General features: G+C 47.9%; 1 protein-coding gene across 1 annotated transcript in view; it reads left to right on the top strand.

Annotated features, from left to right (window-relative positions):
- The window catches only part of STRIP2 (striatin interacting protein 2), a 50,931-nt gene that overhangs the window by 19,588 nt on the left and 15,745 nt on the right, over nt 1–15,598 (top strand). The window contains exons 13-18 of the mRNA XM_062201346.1: nt 492–563; nt 3,421–3,495; nt 4,092–4,189; nt 4,608–4,734; nt 7,292–7,392; nt 12,056–12,122. Of these exons, the coding sequence (XP_062057330.1) occupies nt 492–563; nt 3,421–3,495; nt 4,092–4,189; nt 4,608–4,734; nt 7,292–7,392; nt 12,056–12,122 (540 nt within the window). The remainder of the gene's footprint in view (nt 1–491; nt 564–3,420; nt 3,496–4,091; nt 4,190–4,607; nt 4,735–7,291; nt 7,393–12,055; nt 12,123–15,598) is intronic.

Here is a 15,598-nt window from a genome sequence, read left to right as displayed (position 1 = left end):
AATGCAGACACCAGCAGGCAGCAGTGATGGCTCAAATAGTGGGGCCCCTGCCACCCACATGGGAGAACTGGATTGGGGTCCAAACTCCCAGCTTCTACCCTCTGGCTAGTTCAGGCACTTGAGGAGTGACCCAACAGATGGAGGAGCTCTGTCTATCTCTGTTTTTCTGCCTCTCAGATAAATAAATATTCTCTTAGGGCAGGGACGTGGGCCTGTGGTTGGTTTCTACTTTGTGTGAAGGTAAATGCTTGGGTATTTGCTGCTGTTCAATAATTATGGAAACAGGAAATAAACAGCAACATTGTGAGGGAAGCTCTTTACTCAGTGCTCATGCAGGGGGTAAATAGGACTCCTGTCCTCAAAGAGTTCATGTCTGTTTGGGGCAGCAAACCATAATCTGAACGTTTTCTTGTTGGTGATGAAGTTAAGTAAGGCCTGGTGCACGTGTGGCTGAGGCCCTAAGCCCTTGTTGATCTTCTCGTCTTCCCCAGCACAAGTATATCTCCATCGCAGACGTGCAGATCAAGAACGAAGAGGAGCTGGAGAAATGCCCCATGTCTTTGGTGAGCCTTGGGCTCCTGCACAGGAGGACAGCAGGAGGAACTCTGTCTGGCGCTGCCCCAGAGCTGTGTGCATGTGCTCATTCAGTGTATTGGCTCTGCCTGAGAGCCAAGCAAGACAAGGTCCTGGCTTCCACAAAATATTAAAGTTAGGGAAGAAAGATGGTGAACAAATAGGCAACCCGAAGACTATCAGTTAATGCTAAGTACAATGAATGCCATGTAAATAGGACGACACAATGGCATCCGTAGGCTACCTTAGGTCGGGCACTCAGAGTAGCTAGACCTCTGAGAAGGCGACTTTGCAGCACGATCTGAAATGCGAGAAGAAGCCAGACGTAGGACCACCGGAAGAAAGAGCCTTCCAAGCAGAGGGAACAGCGGGAGAGCAGCGGGAACAGAGGGGGGGCACAAGGACAGAGTATCTGGAGAACAGAGCTGAGGGGTGGGGTTGTGGAGACGGAGTCAAGGAGGTCGCCTGAGAGTTTACACAGGACCTGTAAGCAAAAGTGGGGAAACTCAGAATTGAATCCTGGTACACAGGAAAGCCTTTGGGGTTTTAAGCAGGGAAGCAACATGATCTGATTTATGTTTTTATTATTATTTAAGAAGTTTAATTATTTGAGATAAAGAGAGAAATATAACTCCCATCTGCTGGTTCAAGCTCCATGGCCAGGGCCAGGCCAGGGCTGAGGCTGGAGCCTGGAACTTAATCCACATCTCCCATGTGAGTGACAGGAACCCAAATACTGAGTTATCACTGCTGCCTCCCAGGATCTGTGTTAGCAGGAAGCTGGATCAAGAGCCAGAACCAAGAATCTGACTCAGGTACTCCGATGTGAGATGCAGATATCTTGAGCAATGTCTTACTCACTAGGCTAAACTCCTACTCTAATTTATGTTTTTCAAAACTATTGGCTCAGGGGCCGGTGCTGTGGCATAGTGGGTTAAGCCACCACTTCCAGTGCCACCATCCTATATGGGTGCCAGTTCGAGTCCCAACTGTTCCACTTCCCATCCAGCTCCCTACTAATGCACCTGGGAAAATCAGCAGAGGATGGCCCAAGTGCTTGGGTCCCTACACCCACTTGGGAGGCCCACATGAAGCTCCTGGCTCCTGGATTTGGTCTGGCCCAGCTCTGGCTGTTGCTACCATTTGGGGAGTGAACCTGCTGATGGAAGACTTCTTTCTCTCTGTGTCTCTGCCTCTCCCTCTCTTTAACTCCACTTTAAAAATAAATAAATAAATCTTTAGAAAACAAGAGAACAACAAAAACAAAAACCCACTGGCTGCCATGTAAAGATAGGACCAGAAAAGAGAAGAAGCAGGGACACCAGATAGGCAGCTCTTAAAATGGTCCAGGTGAGAGATGATGGTGACCAGCACCAGGGAAGTATTTATGAACATGGAGAAAAGTGAGTGAACTTGGGCTGTATTTTAGAGATCTAGCTGACAAGACTTGAAGTTCAATTAGATATAGACAGAGAGGCAAAGAGAGGAATCTAAAGAAAGTACCCTTTGCCAAGATGGGGAGGAATACTAAGAGTTCTGTTTTCATCATACTAAGCTTTAGGTGCCTGTTAGCTATCCAAGAGAAGCTGCCAGGCAATTAGATATATAGGTCTGGAGTCCTAGGGAGGAGGCTGTTTCTGGAAATAAATTTGAGGTCACTGACTTACAGACCATGTGACTAGCCATAGAACCAGCTGCGGTGACTCAAGGAAGGACCAGAGACAGAGAAGAGCATGGAACCCATGACAAAGCCCTGGGACAAGCCAATGTGTTGAGAGTGGGATGAGTTAGAAAAGGAGCCAGAAATGAAGAGTAAGAAAAACACTCAATAGAGTGGGAGCAAATCCAGGAGACTGCGACATAAACACTAAGTGTTTCAGTGCAGGTGTTTGGCATAGCAATTAAGACGCCAGTTGGGGTTCCTGGGCTCAGTACCCAACTCTGCTCCTGATTCCAGCTTCCTGCCACTGTGCACCTTGGGAGGCAGAAACTTTGGCTCAAGTCCTCTGCCATTCACACAGGAGACCCAGATTGAGTTCTGGGCTCCTAGCTCCGGGCTTCAGTCTGTATCAGCCCTGCCTCCTGCAGGCATTTGGGAGTGAACCAGTGAGTGGAAGCTCTCTCTCTCTGTCTCTTTGTGTCTCTATATCTCTGCCTCTCAGATTAATAAGTAAAACTGAGGGGAAAAAATGGACACAGTTGTGCATGAGGGGACTCATCAGAAAAAGAAAGTGCTGTTGTAGGGGCTAATGGAGAGAAGAAAATAGTTTGCTTCCACCTAAAAGCTTCCCTGTGAATACTCCTTCCTGCCTCTCTGGGTTGTAAGACCCTTATGAGCCCTCATTATTGAGCCACCTACCTCTTCTTCCTGGATTACAAAGCGTTCTATAGCTCTTGGCTCCCCAGGTTGACACCGCGGAAAGTACCTCTGTGTGCAGCATCTGTTCCAATATCCCAGGCATACCTGTAACCCTAGTTGAGCCCATGCGTGTCCAGGGTGGTCCTTCTGTGCATGTGTGTCTGTCCAGCAAAGCAGTATTCTGAGCCAACTCTTGGGAGGAAGTTGTGACTCCTGAAAGGAGTTCTGGACTCATGCCAGGGAGTGGGAAAACCAGAATGATACATTGTGAGGCCCAGAAGAGCCAAGAAAGGCCATGCTGACCAGCCTGCTGATCCTACTGAAGAAGAAATTAGGACTTAGAGAGGAAGGTGACCTTTCCGAGGTCATACAGTGAGCCATTAACAGCTCTAGGGGGAAAACCTAGGTCTGACTCAGCCCCGTGCTCTCTCCACGCCACCCCTCACGACCTGGAAGTGGCCTATGCAAACCGTATGTTTCTGCCACAGGGGGAAGAGGTGGTTCCAGAGACGCCGTGTGAAATCCTCTACCAGGGCATGCTGTACAGCCTCCCCCAGTACATGGTAAGGAGACAGCTGGGCCACCGCAGCCCTCCTCCACTGCCAGGGGCACACAGCCGGGAGCCGTGTCAAGCTGGGCTCTCCGCCCTTTGAGCTTTTTCCCTGAGATTTCGCCCCCCGACAAGGCATTCTGAGCTTTCCCCAGGGCCCCTCTGAAGGAGCTGTTCTCCCTCCGCTTTCTTTGGGAGGGGTGGACAACAAGGTGAGCCTTGTAAGGGCTGAGTTGGGGGCCCTCCTCCTAGGTAAGTGCAGAGTTCCTCTGAGATCTGCCAGGGCCACCAAGGCCTACGTAGCCTCATGCTGAAAGCGGGGGCAGTGCTGCCGGTCAGGGTGGCGGAAGGAGTTGAGCTTACCCCTCCCTGTTTTTGTGCAACCTCCCCTTTGGATAGAGCAGTCTTGAAGCAGAACAGCCTATCAACTCCCTGGTGGCTCCCTCCCTAGCCCAACAGGCAGGCCTCTCAGGACTGGGCACCTGTTTGCCCTTCTGGGTGCTGGGAAGATTTGATCCCCAAGGGAAGAACATAGGAAAAGGCTTGAAAACGCTTTCCATGGGGCTGGTGAGGTGGGGAAGAACCACCGCCTCCTTTTCTGCTTCCCAGATCGCTCTGCTTAAGATTCTGCTGGCCGCAGCCCCCACCTCCAAGGCTAAGACAGACTCTATCAATATCCTGGCAGACGTCCTGCCCGAGGAGATGCCGTGAGTGCTTCCACCGGGCACTAGCTGTCTTTTCTGCAGGGCCTCTGTCCCCACCCCTCCTTGTTAGCGCTCACGGGATCATCCCCAGAGAGACCTCCTACTGCCCGGCAGGCCTCTCTGCTGTGCTCTTTTTAGCTGAGGACTGAGGGCCTGGAGGGTGACCTCCATGCCAGTGACTGGCAGCCCAGGGATGTGGGTGGACACTGCCAAGGCACGAGCTTCCCCGAGGAGAGAGAGAGCAACAGAGACCAGTGGAGGTTTTCTCCAGACAGGCTTGTAGGTGGGAACTCTGAAGGTTTCCCTAGCACAGAAGTTCAGGTTCCTCCCATATGTACTGCTTCTGACCCAAGGACGTGGGTCGTCGTGGGCCTCCCTTTAAGATCACCCTCTCCACCGATGCCTCCTCTCCCCACTGCAGCATCACTGTTGTACAGAGCATGAAGCTGGGCATTGATGTGAACAGACACAAAGAGATCATTGTCAAGAGTATCTCTGCCCTGCTCCTCCTACTTCTCAAACACTTCAAGCTCAACCACATCTACCAGGTAAGCAACCAGAAATACTCCCTGGGTCTCAGGTGTTCTCCCCGTCTCTCAGGGAGGAATGCAGGGCCCGTGAAGTCCACCGAGCATCTTTCAGTCTTTTCTTTCTAGAAGCTTGAGCTGGGGGCATGGAGTGGTGGTAGGAAGCTACATGTAGAAAGGTATAGATGTCCATGTTCTTTGTGTGTTAGCCCAGCGTTATGAGTAGGGATCTCGACTTCTTGGGAATATGCCCAGGCCAGACAGAATTCTAACATTCTACAAAAAAAGAAAGGGCGGGAAAGTATGTTGACCTCACTTTTCTGTGTGTGAAGCACTTTTCTGACATTTGAGATATAATTCTGAATAAGATACAGTGCTGGCTCTTAAGGGCCTGATGTCTTGTAAAGGATACAAGTACATAAATAACCAATTATACAATTATTGAGTGATAAATGCTGTGATGCAGTTGGGGCCGGCCCAGGCCAAAGCCAGAGGCCCAGAACTCCACCCAGATCTCTCTGGCATGGAGAGCTTCCCAAACACATTACCAGGGAGCTGGATTGGCAGTGGAGTAGCCAGGTCCTGAACCAGCACTCCAACATGGGCTGCAGGCATTACAAACAGCAGCTTAAGCCACTGCACCACAATTCTTCCCCATGCTAGAAACACCGAAGCTAGCTTGAAGCAGAGAAGACTTCTAACCAGAGTCCTAGAGAAACAGATACTAGCCAGGATGTGGGAGTTTCAGGGGAGGAGACCAGGAAGCATGTCAAGCAGAAAAGCTAGTTACATGGAAGTCCAGAGGGGAGAGAGCAAAGTGCCTTTGCAGACGGCAATGAACTGTTTCTGGAGTTCTGCCTGGCACAGGGAGAGACGGGAACGGCCTGGTAGTCAGTGGCAAGGAACAGATCAAGGTATTTCTGATAGCACACAATTACTGAGCCCTTCTGTGCTCTCTCATCTCCATGAGGTAGGTCTTACGTTATCCCTGTTTTCTGGATGAAGTAAAAAAACGAAAAAAACTAAAGAGCCTGTTTTCCTGTGAAGACGTTGTTTGCCATGCTAAGGAGTTTGGACTTGGTCCTGTGGGACAAGGGGACAAGGTGCAGGTGGCAAAGGGATGCCTCTGGTGCAGGGGAGACTGCAGGGAGCAGAGGAAGCTTTCTGTTCTTGTCAGAAGCGCCATGCCATTTTCCTCCCAAGAAGTCAGAACCTAGCTTGCCAGTAGAAGGGCAGGTCTTCAGAGTGCAGGGGGACCCCCGGAGGCTCATGGCCAAGGCCCTAGCCCCATACACGCAGAGTATCTCTCCACTTGAACACATTCAGAGACATCTTTGGACTTGTTAGGATGTCCTGGGTGTCACACTTCTGCCTGTGTTTGCTGGGACTAGCAGGAGACATCATTCACAGGGGAAAGCGAACGGAGAACTATGGATGCATGTTCATGTCTGCTTCTCCTGGTGGACAGGATGTGGGTGGAAGCCACATGGATAAGCAGCTTAATGGGTCTTGCCGATGTGTGTCAGTGCAGTGAATCCTGACAGAGCTCGGGCACATCTCAAACAGAAAAGTCTTCCATCACTTGATGGTCGGTTTGTATTGGCTCCTCTGTCTGGGGCTTTGGAAAATACCCTGGGTCAACTTCAGGGTAGAAGAAGGAAGTGGTCATGGTACAAGCTGACTGCCTGCCTCTGACCACACACCCAGAGGCAGAGGCGGCTAGCACGCTGCTGTGGGGAGGAGCCTGAGGGTGCAAAGCACCCGTTCTCTGCCTGTTCAACCCCGTTTCTGGATTGTCTCAGCAGTCTACGTTCTGGAGCTGGAAGTAACTGTGATGCTCCTCAGGGTACCACGGGCAAAACCCGGGTGACATAACCCCACGACACCATCCGCAAGACCACCTGCCCCGCTAGCTCTTCCTGGACACAAATCCCATCTGGATTCAAGAAAGCAAAATGTGACCCCCCTGTTCTGGTGTTTAGCCCACCAGAAAGCATCTTGAACTTGTCAGTACAGGGTCTGTTAGCTAAAAAGCTGCTGTTTGCTCATTCATTAAAATAGTTCCTGACAGGATTCTAAGTACTAGGGAAAATGTGGTGTGCCAGCCAGACTCCAGCTGGAGCCCACATTCCAGTGGTTCACTTGGTTACTCTGTGCCATCTCCCTCCTGAGTGATGGCAGCAGATGCCAGGAGTGAGCTGCACCTGTCGCTGCTGTAGCAATCACAGTGGGAACATGAGCTGGAGATTTGGAATGGAAAAGCTCCCTCAGGGAGCTCTCCTTTCCTGTTGAGCTCAGGAGCCAATCTCACAGCAATGCTTTCTATTTCCTTGGAGTGCGTTTTTCTGGCTTGCTCACTTGTTTTGCATTTTTGGTCAGGAGCTTGCAACATACACATCAGGTTGTCTTCTACCGCAGCTGAAGATGACTGTTCCCATTTCCTCGGGAAAGCTGATAACACAAGGGGATACTAGATTTTTCTTAGGAATGGAAATTAGATTTATACTTCCTCTCATTTTTACATACACACTTTGTTCTTCTCCAAGTAAACAGCGCTTTCTGCTTTGTTTTAATTCAGTTTGAATATGTATCACAACATTTGGTATTTGCCAACTGCATCCCGTTGATCCTGAAGTTCTTCAATCAAAATATCTTGTCCTATATCACTGCCAAAAACAGGTATGGACTCTGGACTGGTTTGTTTCAATGGGCTGTTTTGAGGCTGTTAGATTAGTTACATTGTCTTAGCCTGTCTGTTCTTTTAGTGTACCTTGTCCCTCCTGTATCAGAGTATCACTTTTTTTTTTAATTAATTTTTCTTTATTTTCACTTCATTTGAAAGATGGAGAGACAGACAGAAGAGATCTTCCATTTATTGATTTACTCCCCAAATGCCTGCAATAGCCCAGGCTGGGCCCAGCCAAAGTCGGGAGCCCACAAGCCAATCCTGGTCTCCCTCATGGGTGGCAGGGACCCAAGTACTTGGACCACTTTCTGTTGCCTTCCAGAGCACACATCATCAGGAAACTGGGTTAGAAGTGAAGGAGCCAGGGCCCAAACCTAGGCACTCTGATATGGGATGCAGGCGACTTACCCATCGCACCAAACACCTGCCCCAAGAGCTGTCACTGTTGAAGTCTAATTTCCTTCAAGTGTTAGCTAATGGGGGTATATGGTTTGCCTCTTTGCAGAGGTATTTGAATTTAAAATTTTTGAAAACTGAAAAATGTCATGACTTAAAGAAATGAAGCTTGGATTGTTCTATGCTTGCACCCTTCTCTTCTTTTTTAAGAAAATGTAGACTTTGTTGAGTTGATCTTTTGATAATCTATCCTGAATCATTTGTACTACTAAAAAAGTTTTAATAAACTTGAAATGAAGAGCAGGGGGAAGAAATGAAGCTGCAGTGACCAAATTTCAGGCCTGTGGTAAAAAGTTCAGTTGCTTTTTGTGAAATGGCCTACTTTTCTGGTCAACTTTGATCTTAATATAAATCATAAGTTGGAGCAGCTACACTGCTTTGTAAACTGTAAGGTGTTACAAAAAATTTGTGACGAAGATTAATAGGAGACCCATATTTAGGTAGATAAATTTATAGGTTAAAAATAAGGTATTTTCACATTTACTATTTCATTTAATCTCCTCAGCAGTGCTAAGAAGTATTACTCTAAGTTTTATTCTCATTTTTCCAATTAGGAAATGCATTCAGAGGAGTTAATTGACTTGCTCCAGATTAACATGCTAATGAGACCCCTTAAGTAAGCATCAGAGAAAGGATCAGAACACAGGCTGCTCTGGGAACACAAATTGCTTTCCACTCTTTAAGCTAAGCAGGGATTTGGGGATTGCAGAGAGATCCTGATCTTTTTTAAAGATTTATTTATTTATTTGAAAGGCAGAGTTAAGACAAGCAGAGGCAGAGAGGGAGAGAGAGAGAGAAGTCTTCCATCCACTGGTTCACTCCCAAATGTCTGCAATGGCCAGAGCTGAGCCAATCCGAAGCCAGGAGCCAGGAGCTTTTCCCAGCTCTCCAGAGGTTCAAGCATTTGAGCCATCTCCTACTGCTTTCCCAGGCCTTAGCAGGGAGCTGGATCAGAAGAGGAGCAGCCAGGACTTGAACCGGCACCCATATGGGATATTGGCACTGCACGTGGCAGCTTTACCCACTACGCCACAGTGCCGACCCCGAGAGATCCTGCTTCTTAAGTTTTCTATGTCCACAAGAACTAGAAGCGTGTTAGTCAGTAATTTGCCAGAATTCTTTTCCAAAGGGAAAATTCCTAAGGTAGAAGTAATAGGGCTGATCTCATACTTGGAGTGACTAGAGAGAGGAGGACTATAAGATGTCACCTCACAATCTCAGTACTGCGTGAAATTCCACAGAGTCCTGTTTATCATACAGTTTATTTTTAAAAATTTTTTTTGACAGGCAGAGTGGACAGTGAGAGAGAGAGAGACAGAGAGAAAGGTCTTCCTTTACCGTTGGTTCACCCTCCAATGGCCGCTGCAGCCAGCGTGCTGCGGCCAGCGCACCACGCTGATCCAAAGCCAGGAGCCAGGTGCTTCTCCTGGTCTCCCATGCGGGTGCAGGGCCCAAGGACTTGGGCCATCCTCCACTGCACTCCCGGTCCACAGCAGAGAGCTGGGCAGGAAGAGGAGCAACCAGGACAGAATCCGGCGCCCCGACCAGGACTAGAACCTGGGGTGCCGGCGCTGCAGGTGGAGGATTAGCCTATTGAGCCGCGGCGCCGGCTTTATTATATAGTTTACAACACACCACACATACACACACACACCCACACACACACACCCTCACAGAACCCAAAGTCATGAGACCTCCATTCATCTGCCTTTGTAATGTGAATCAGGGAACTTTGTTTCTCTCAGCCACTGCATCTTCATCTTTAAAATTAGAATACCCCTGCTGACTGCATCCTAGAATTTTGTTATAAGTGTTAGTTAAGATTATAGTAGATATGGGCCTGATTTAAACTCTCTGTCTTGGGGGAAAGCATTGGAGGGTGAGTTTTTTTCCTAACTACATGGAGGCCTGTACACTGATCTTCTTAAAAAATGGCACTTACCACATGCAAGTTAGGTTACCAGGGCAAGTAAAAGTGAAGGTTGGGCTACCTCAGGGCCACAAGTGCACACAGGCACAGTCAACAGTTGTCATATGTAACCAAAACCAGGGGGCCAGAGTCATGCAGAACAGAGAGTTTGTTAGAAGGAAATATGACACTATCTTGAGGAACCTTGGTCTTTTGTGGGAGGATCCCAGAAGCCTTCCATCTCCACCTGTGGACACAGGCCTCTGTCCTCTTACTGACAGTCTGTTTTGTTTTCCTCTTGGGCCGCTTGGTGATTTACGCCCACATGAGCTGAACATGTCATTCAGAGACTGAATTAACTCTCATTCCCTGTTGCAGATTCCTAGGGTTAGAGGTGAACACCTGGATTAATCACTGTGGTTGGAGGAGTGCGGTATAGGAAGGGAATACTGTTCCTGTGCCAAGGGGAAGACAGTCCAGTAAGTGATTTGAGCTAGAAGAGCGGTAGGGACAGATTTCAGCTTTTGCTAAGGTTGTCCTGTGCAAGATGATTCTCTTATGCACCACCCGTAAGTTTTACTTTGGAATGATCCCTGGGAGCTTGGAACACCCACAGCTCATTATTGCACAATTTCCTCATGCTCCTGCAGTCTGGATACTCTAGATGCTCGTACATTTCTTTTCTGATCCCTTAGACCAGGATTCAGTACACTAAGGAATTAGAATAAGTCCATCTTGGATTTCCTGCCCTATATTCTCATCACCGGGACCTACTTGGCCTTGTGGCTTTGTCAGTGAGAGGTGAGTAGATAGGTGGCTCAGCCAGCCGAGAGAGTCTTTCCTAATGAGGCAGTGTGGAACTGACAACTCTGCGAGAATCCGGGAGGGTGAGTCAAGATGAGCAACGTCACATGTGGACCCACTGCCCTCTCCCCAGCTGATCCCTCTCCTACCCTGGTTTCCTCAGATTATCTTGGTAGAGGTTTCTAGGATAAAAGTAAACATGTACAACCAAGTAAATTTGCTGCCTTTTGCTTGTATGGAAGTTGTGACTTTTGAAATAGACTCCAAGGAGTCCCATACTTGTCTTTACCACATCCTTTTATCCGATTCCAATGATGCTCAGATATGATGGTGTTTAAAGTCTTATGAAATGTTGGAACCAACAGGTCCATTAGAGATTAGGTAGTCAAATGCTACTTTATACCAATGAAGAAGGGAGATGCAGAAACAAAGAGGGCTGTCTTTCCTTTGACTCTGCCCTGGGAATCATGCTGGGCCTTATTTGCCCTCCTGACTCACGCCTGCTTCCCTTGGTTTACCGCAGAGCCCGCAGCTCCCTTGCAGCTGCCACGCTGTCAGTTGGGGGCAGATGCTGTTACCGTCCTTGACCTGCTGCGGGAAGCTGCCCCTCTCGCAAGCTTCCTTTAGTAGCAACTTCTGTGGCCATTGCCCAGGCCTCCTGGCTTTTAGAAAGATCTGGTGAGACACAGGAGAGGTCTTCATTTCATCCCCACCTCCTCAGATTGTTATTAAGTGGCCAGCGTCCCTAGGAGCACAGTTACACTTGTGTGTGTGTACACTTGAATTCAGAAACACAAAGGCACTCAAGTTTGCATGTCTTTAAGGAGCGGGGAGGGGTGGGCACTGTGGTGCGCCAGCTTTGCTTGGGACACCCACATCCCGTATTGGGAGTGCGTGGGATCAAGTCCTACCCTCGCCTTCCCATCTAGCTTCCTGATAACAAGCCTGGGGGGCAGCAGATGATGGCTCAAGTACTTGATTTCCCACCACTCACATGGGAGACATTGATGGAGTACCTGGCTCCTGGCTGTTGCAGGCATTTTGGGGGAGTGAACCAGTGCATGAGAGAGATTTCTCTCTCTCTCCCTCTCTCCTGTTTTCTCTCTCTCTCTCTCTCTCTCTCTCTCTCTCTCTCTCTCTCCTTCTCCCCCCTCCCTTTCTTTCTGTCTCTCTCCCTCTATCATTCTACCTTTGCAATAAATAAATAAGAGGATATTTTTAGAAAAAAAGAAGAGCTAAAAAGAAAAGAGGCTGTTCTGCTCTGACTCTTGAGTCGGCCAGATGGGGCCCAGACTGAAGGGACCCCTTAGTTCCTCTCGCGTCCGTGAGGAGAGGAAGCTGGCACAGAACCCTTGTCAGCTGAAGCCACCTTGCTAGGTGGGAAAGAGCTGGCGCCTGCTGGAGAGAAGCCACCCCTGCCCTTTGCACGCCAGCCTGTTCCTGCAGCTGCCGTGCACCTAAAGCGTGTCCTCATCTGCATCTTGCAGCATCTCCGTCCTGGATTACCCTTGCTGCACCATCCAGGATTTGCCGGAGCTTACTACTGAGAGCCTGGTAAGCACACGGGGATCTGGTGGCCTTTGAAACTGCCAAGTGGCCAAGCTGCCGTTTGCTCTTTCAGTTCTTCTCCAGCCCCATAGGCCCTGGTTTGGGAATCTCGGATCAAGGAAAGCATACTGGCAAGGGTGCAGCGCTGCTGACCCAGTTGAGAAAGAGTGGAGAAAAGCTGAGCATAGCGTTTTGCAGTGGATGAAGAAAGGGTCAGTGAGAAGCACTGAGGAGCAGAAGGAATTTAGAGACATCCTGCGGCAAACTGAGTGTGAACATATGCTCCTGGGAGGACTCTCTTCTGGCCTTGCACAGTGCGTCTTCTGCCTGCTGTGCTATAAGCAATTTGCCTCTCATTATAATGTAGGTTATAAAACCCAGGAGTGCGTACTTCAGAAAATACCTTACCTGAAATCTCTGTGAGGCAAAAGAAAAGACAACCACAGAATGACCCAGAATGTTCCTCACTCTGAAAACAGTTCTAGGCAAGTCAGAATAGGCCCTCGGAGTTATTCTGAATTCCATGGAACTGACTCACAGCATATAGAAGATAAGGTGTGTACTTTATCATGTATTGCCACAGCTCCTAAGATATACCCTAGCCCTACCCTCTTCCTGCTGCATTTTAATTATTTGTCTGTGTGTTTCTAGTTTGGCTGTAGACTCCTTGAAGGAAGAGCATCATCTTGGCTTTTATAGCCCCACAGTCTAACATGTAGTCCGGTACACTGAAGAGTCCAGTGTATTCTAAATGACCGAATGATGCTCCCATGGGTGCTGTGATCCTCCACCCCCAACTTAATACCTGCAAAATGTTGAGTTAGAAAATAATATTCTATAAAAATAAAATAAGAATAATACCTTCTGGGGTACAGAATTTATAGGCCCAGAGGATTCTTGTCTACAGGGGACTTAGGAGCCATGTGACCCATCCCCCCCCTTATAGCAAAGTGCCCAGTGGATGAAATGGCTTGTCACGGTCCACCCCTCGTAGGTGACAAGCTCCAAGACTGTGTCCTGAGATTCTTGTCCTAAGGATCCAATCTGGCACTCCTTTCCCACCCTCATTTAGAAGTGGTCTAAGCAGCCCAAGAAGTTGGACGTGTTTTGCTCCTACAGAGAGGTAGTACGTTACCTAACCCTGTTTATGTACATGAGGCTGTTCAGTCTTTAAGACAACCCTGTGAGGTTGGTGTTACTGTTGTATAACTGGAGAACTTAAGTCACTTCCGAGACCTTACGGTTGCAAGCAGCAGAATCAGGGTAGAGACATGCACCCCTGAGCTACATTCAGAGCTGAGCGGAAGAATGTGTTCTCCACAAAAACAGCAGTACGCAGTAGCTGTGAAATCCTACCAGCAGGTGTTTCAGGACCTCCAGTCAGCTTTCATGGCCTGAGTCTATTCCTTAATATAAAGTGTTCTCCATTCTCAATTCCAACTCTATCAGTTCATATACAGAAATTGATAGCAACTCTATTTTCACCCCGTTTTCCATAGAATTTTGGTGATTTGAACATAAAATTATCAAAATGATTATTAGGCCTTGTGAGAAGACTTTAATATCCAAGAGTATTTTTTAAAAAGCAAACAAAAACACTCTGCTAGGTATTTCACTTCCTTCTGTAAAGCAACGGTGGCACCTGGTGGCTTGCTTTGGTAACCGCAGACGGTTTTGTGGCTTGAATTTAGAATGTAAGTGCTTCCCTGATGTAAGGGCTTCAGTAACTGGCAAGTTTACTCCACACGGGTCCGCAGTAGAAGAATTGTTTGTCTAAACTGATGAGTTCTGTGCTCAGAAAAAGACTTACGTTTAAATGCATAAGATTTATCTTTTTTTCAGGCTTAACAAATTTTAAGTATAGGAAACATGCTGGCTATTTTTAAGTGTATAGAATTTTCTTTAACATTTCAAGTGTGGTTTTTTTTTTTAACTGACTATAAAATTAATACACTTATTGCATAAAATTGAGGAAATATGGAAACATATGGGAAGAAGATAAAGATAACCTAATTAAGTTACCTATGTGTAACTACTGATAATGTTGTTACATTTACTATATACTTCTTTATTCATTTATTTATATAATATACATGTAAATACATGTTATTTAACAAAATAAGGACCTTATATATTTATGTTTCACTTGAGATAGTAAAATTTAAATATTCACAATATGATTTTATTGAGCATTTTTTAAAGATTTATTTATTTATTTGAAAGTTACAGAGAGAAAGAACAGAGAGACAGAGAGAGAGAGAGATCTTTCATCCACTGATTCACTCCCCAAATGGCAGCAATGACTGGGCCTAGGAGAGGATGAAGCTAGGAGCCAGGTCTCCGTGTCTCCCATGTGGGTACAGGGTCCTAAGGACTTGGGCCATCCTCTGCTGCTTTCCCAGGTGCATTAGCAGGGAGCTGGATTAGAAATGGAGCAGCTGGGACTTGAATTATTAAGCATTCTTGAGAGCATTTTTTTGTAGAGTTTAGTTTTTGCTTTTATTTATTTATTTAAAAGTCAGAGTCACACAGAGAGAGGAGAGGCAGAAAGAGAGAGAGTCTTCCATCCGATGGTTCACTCCCCAGTTGGCCGCAACAGCTGGAGCTGTGCCGATCTGAAGCCAGGAGCCTCTTCCAGATCTCCCACACATGTGCAGGGGCCTAAGGACTTAGGTCATCTTCTTTTTTTTTTTTTTTACAGGCAGAGTGGACAGTGAGAGAGAGAGACAGAGAGAAAAGTCTTCCTTTGCCGTTGGTTCACCCTCCAATGGCTACCGCGGCCGGCGCGCCACGCTCGGAAGGCAGGAGCCAGGTGCTTCTCCTGGTCTCCCATGCGGGTGCAGGGCCCAAGCACTTGGGCCATCCTCCACTGCACTCCCGGGCCACAGCAGAGAGCTGGCCTGGAAGAGGGGCAAACGGTACAGAATCCGGCACCCCAACTGGGACTAGAACCCAGTGTGCTGGCGCCACAGGTGGAGGATTAGCCTATTGAGCCGCGGTGCCGGCCAAGACTTGGGTCATCTTCTACTGCTTTCCCAGGCCATAGCAGAGAGCTGGATCGGAAGTGGAGCAGCTGGCACTGGAATCGGCACCCATCCGGGATGCCGGCACTGCAGGTGGCAGCTTTACCCACTACGCCACAGTGCCGGCCCCTACACATAACATTCTACTACTTGATCGTTTTGAAAGATTTATTTATTTATTTGAAAGAGTGGCAGAGAGAGAGCTTCCATCTGCTGGTTCAATCCTCAAATGGCCACAATGGCTGTGGCTGGACCAGGCCAAAGTCAGGAGCTCAGAACTCCACTGGGTCTCCCATATGGGTGGCAGGAGCCCAGGCATTTAGGCCATCTTCTGCTGATTTCCAGGCACATTAACAAGGAGCTGGATCAGAAGTTGAGCAGTTGGAACTTAAATTGACACTCCCATATGGGATGCCAGTGTTGCAGGCATTGGCTTAACACCCCCTATGCCACAAAGCT

The sequence above is a fragment of the Lepus europaeus genome, chromosome 1, assembly GCF_033115175.1.
Source record: "Lepus europaeus isolate LE1 chromosome 1, mLepTim1.pri, whole genome shotgun sequence".
Taxonomy (NCBI): Eukaryota; Metazoa; Chordata; class Mammalia; order Lagomorpha; family Leporidae; genus Lepus; species Lepus europaeus.
Note: the sequence above shows the minus strand (reverse complement) of the source record. Positions and strands in the feature narration are given on the sequence as shown.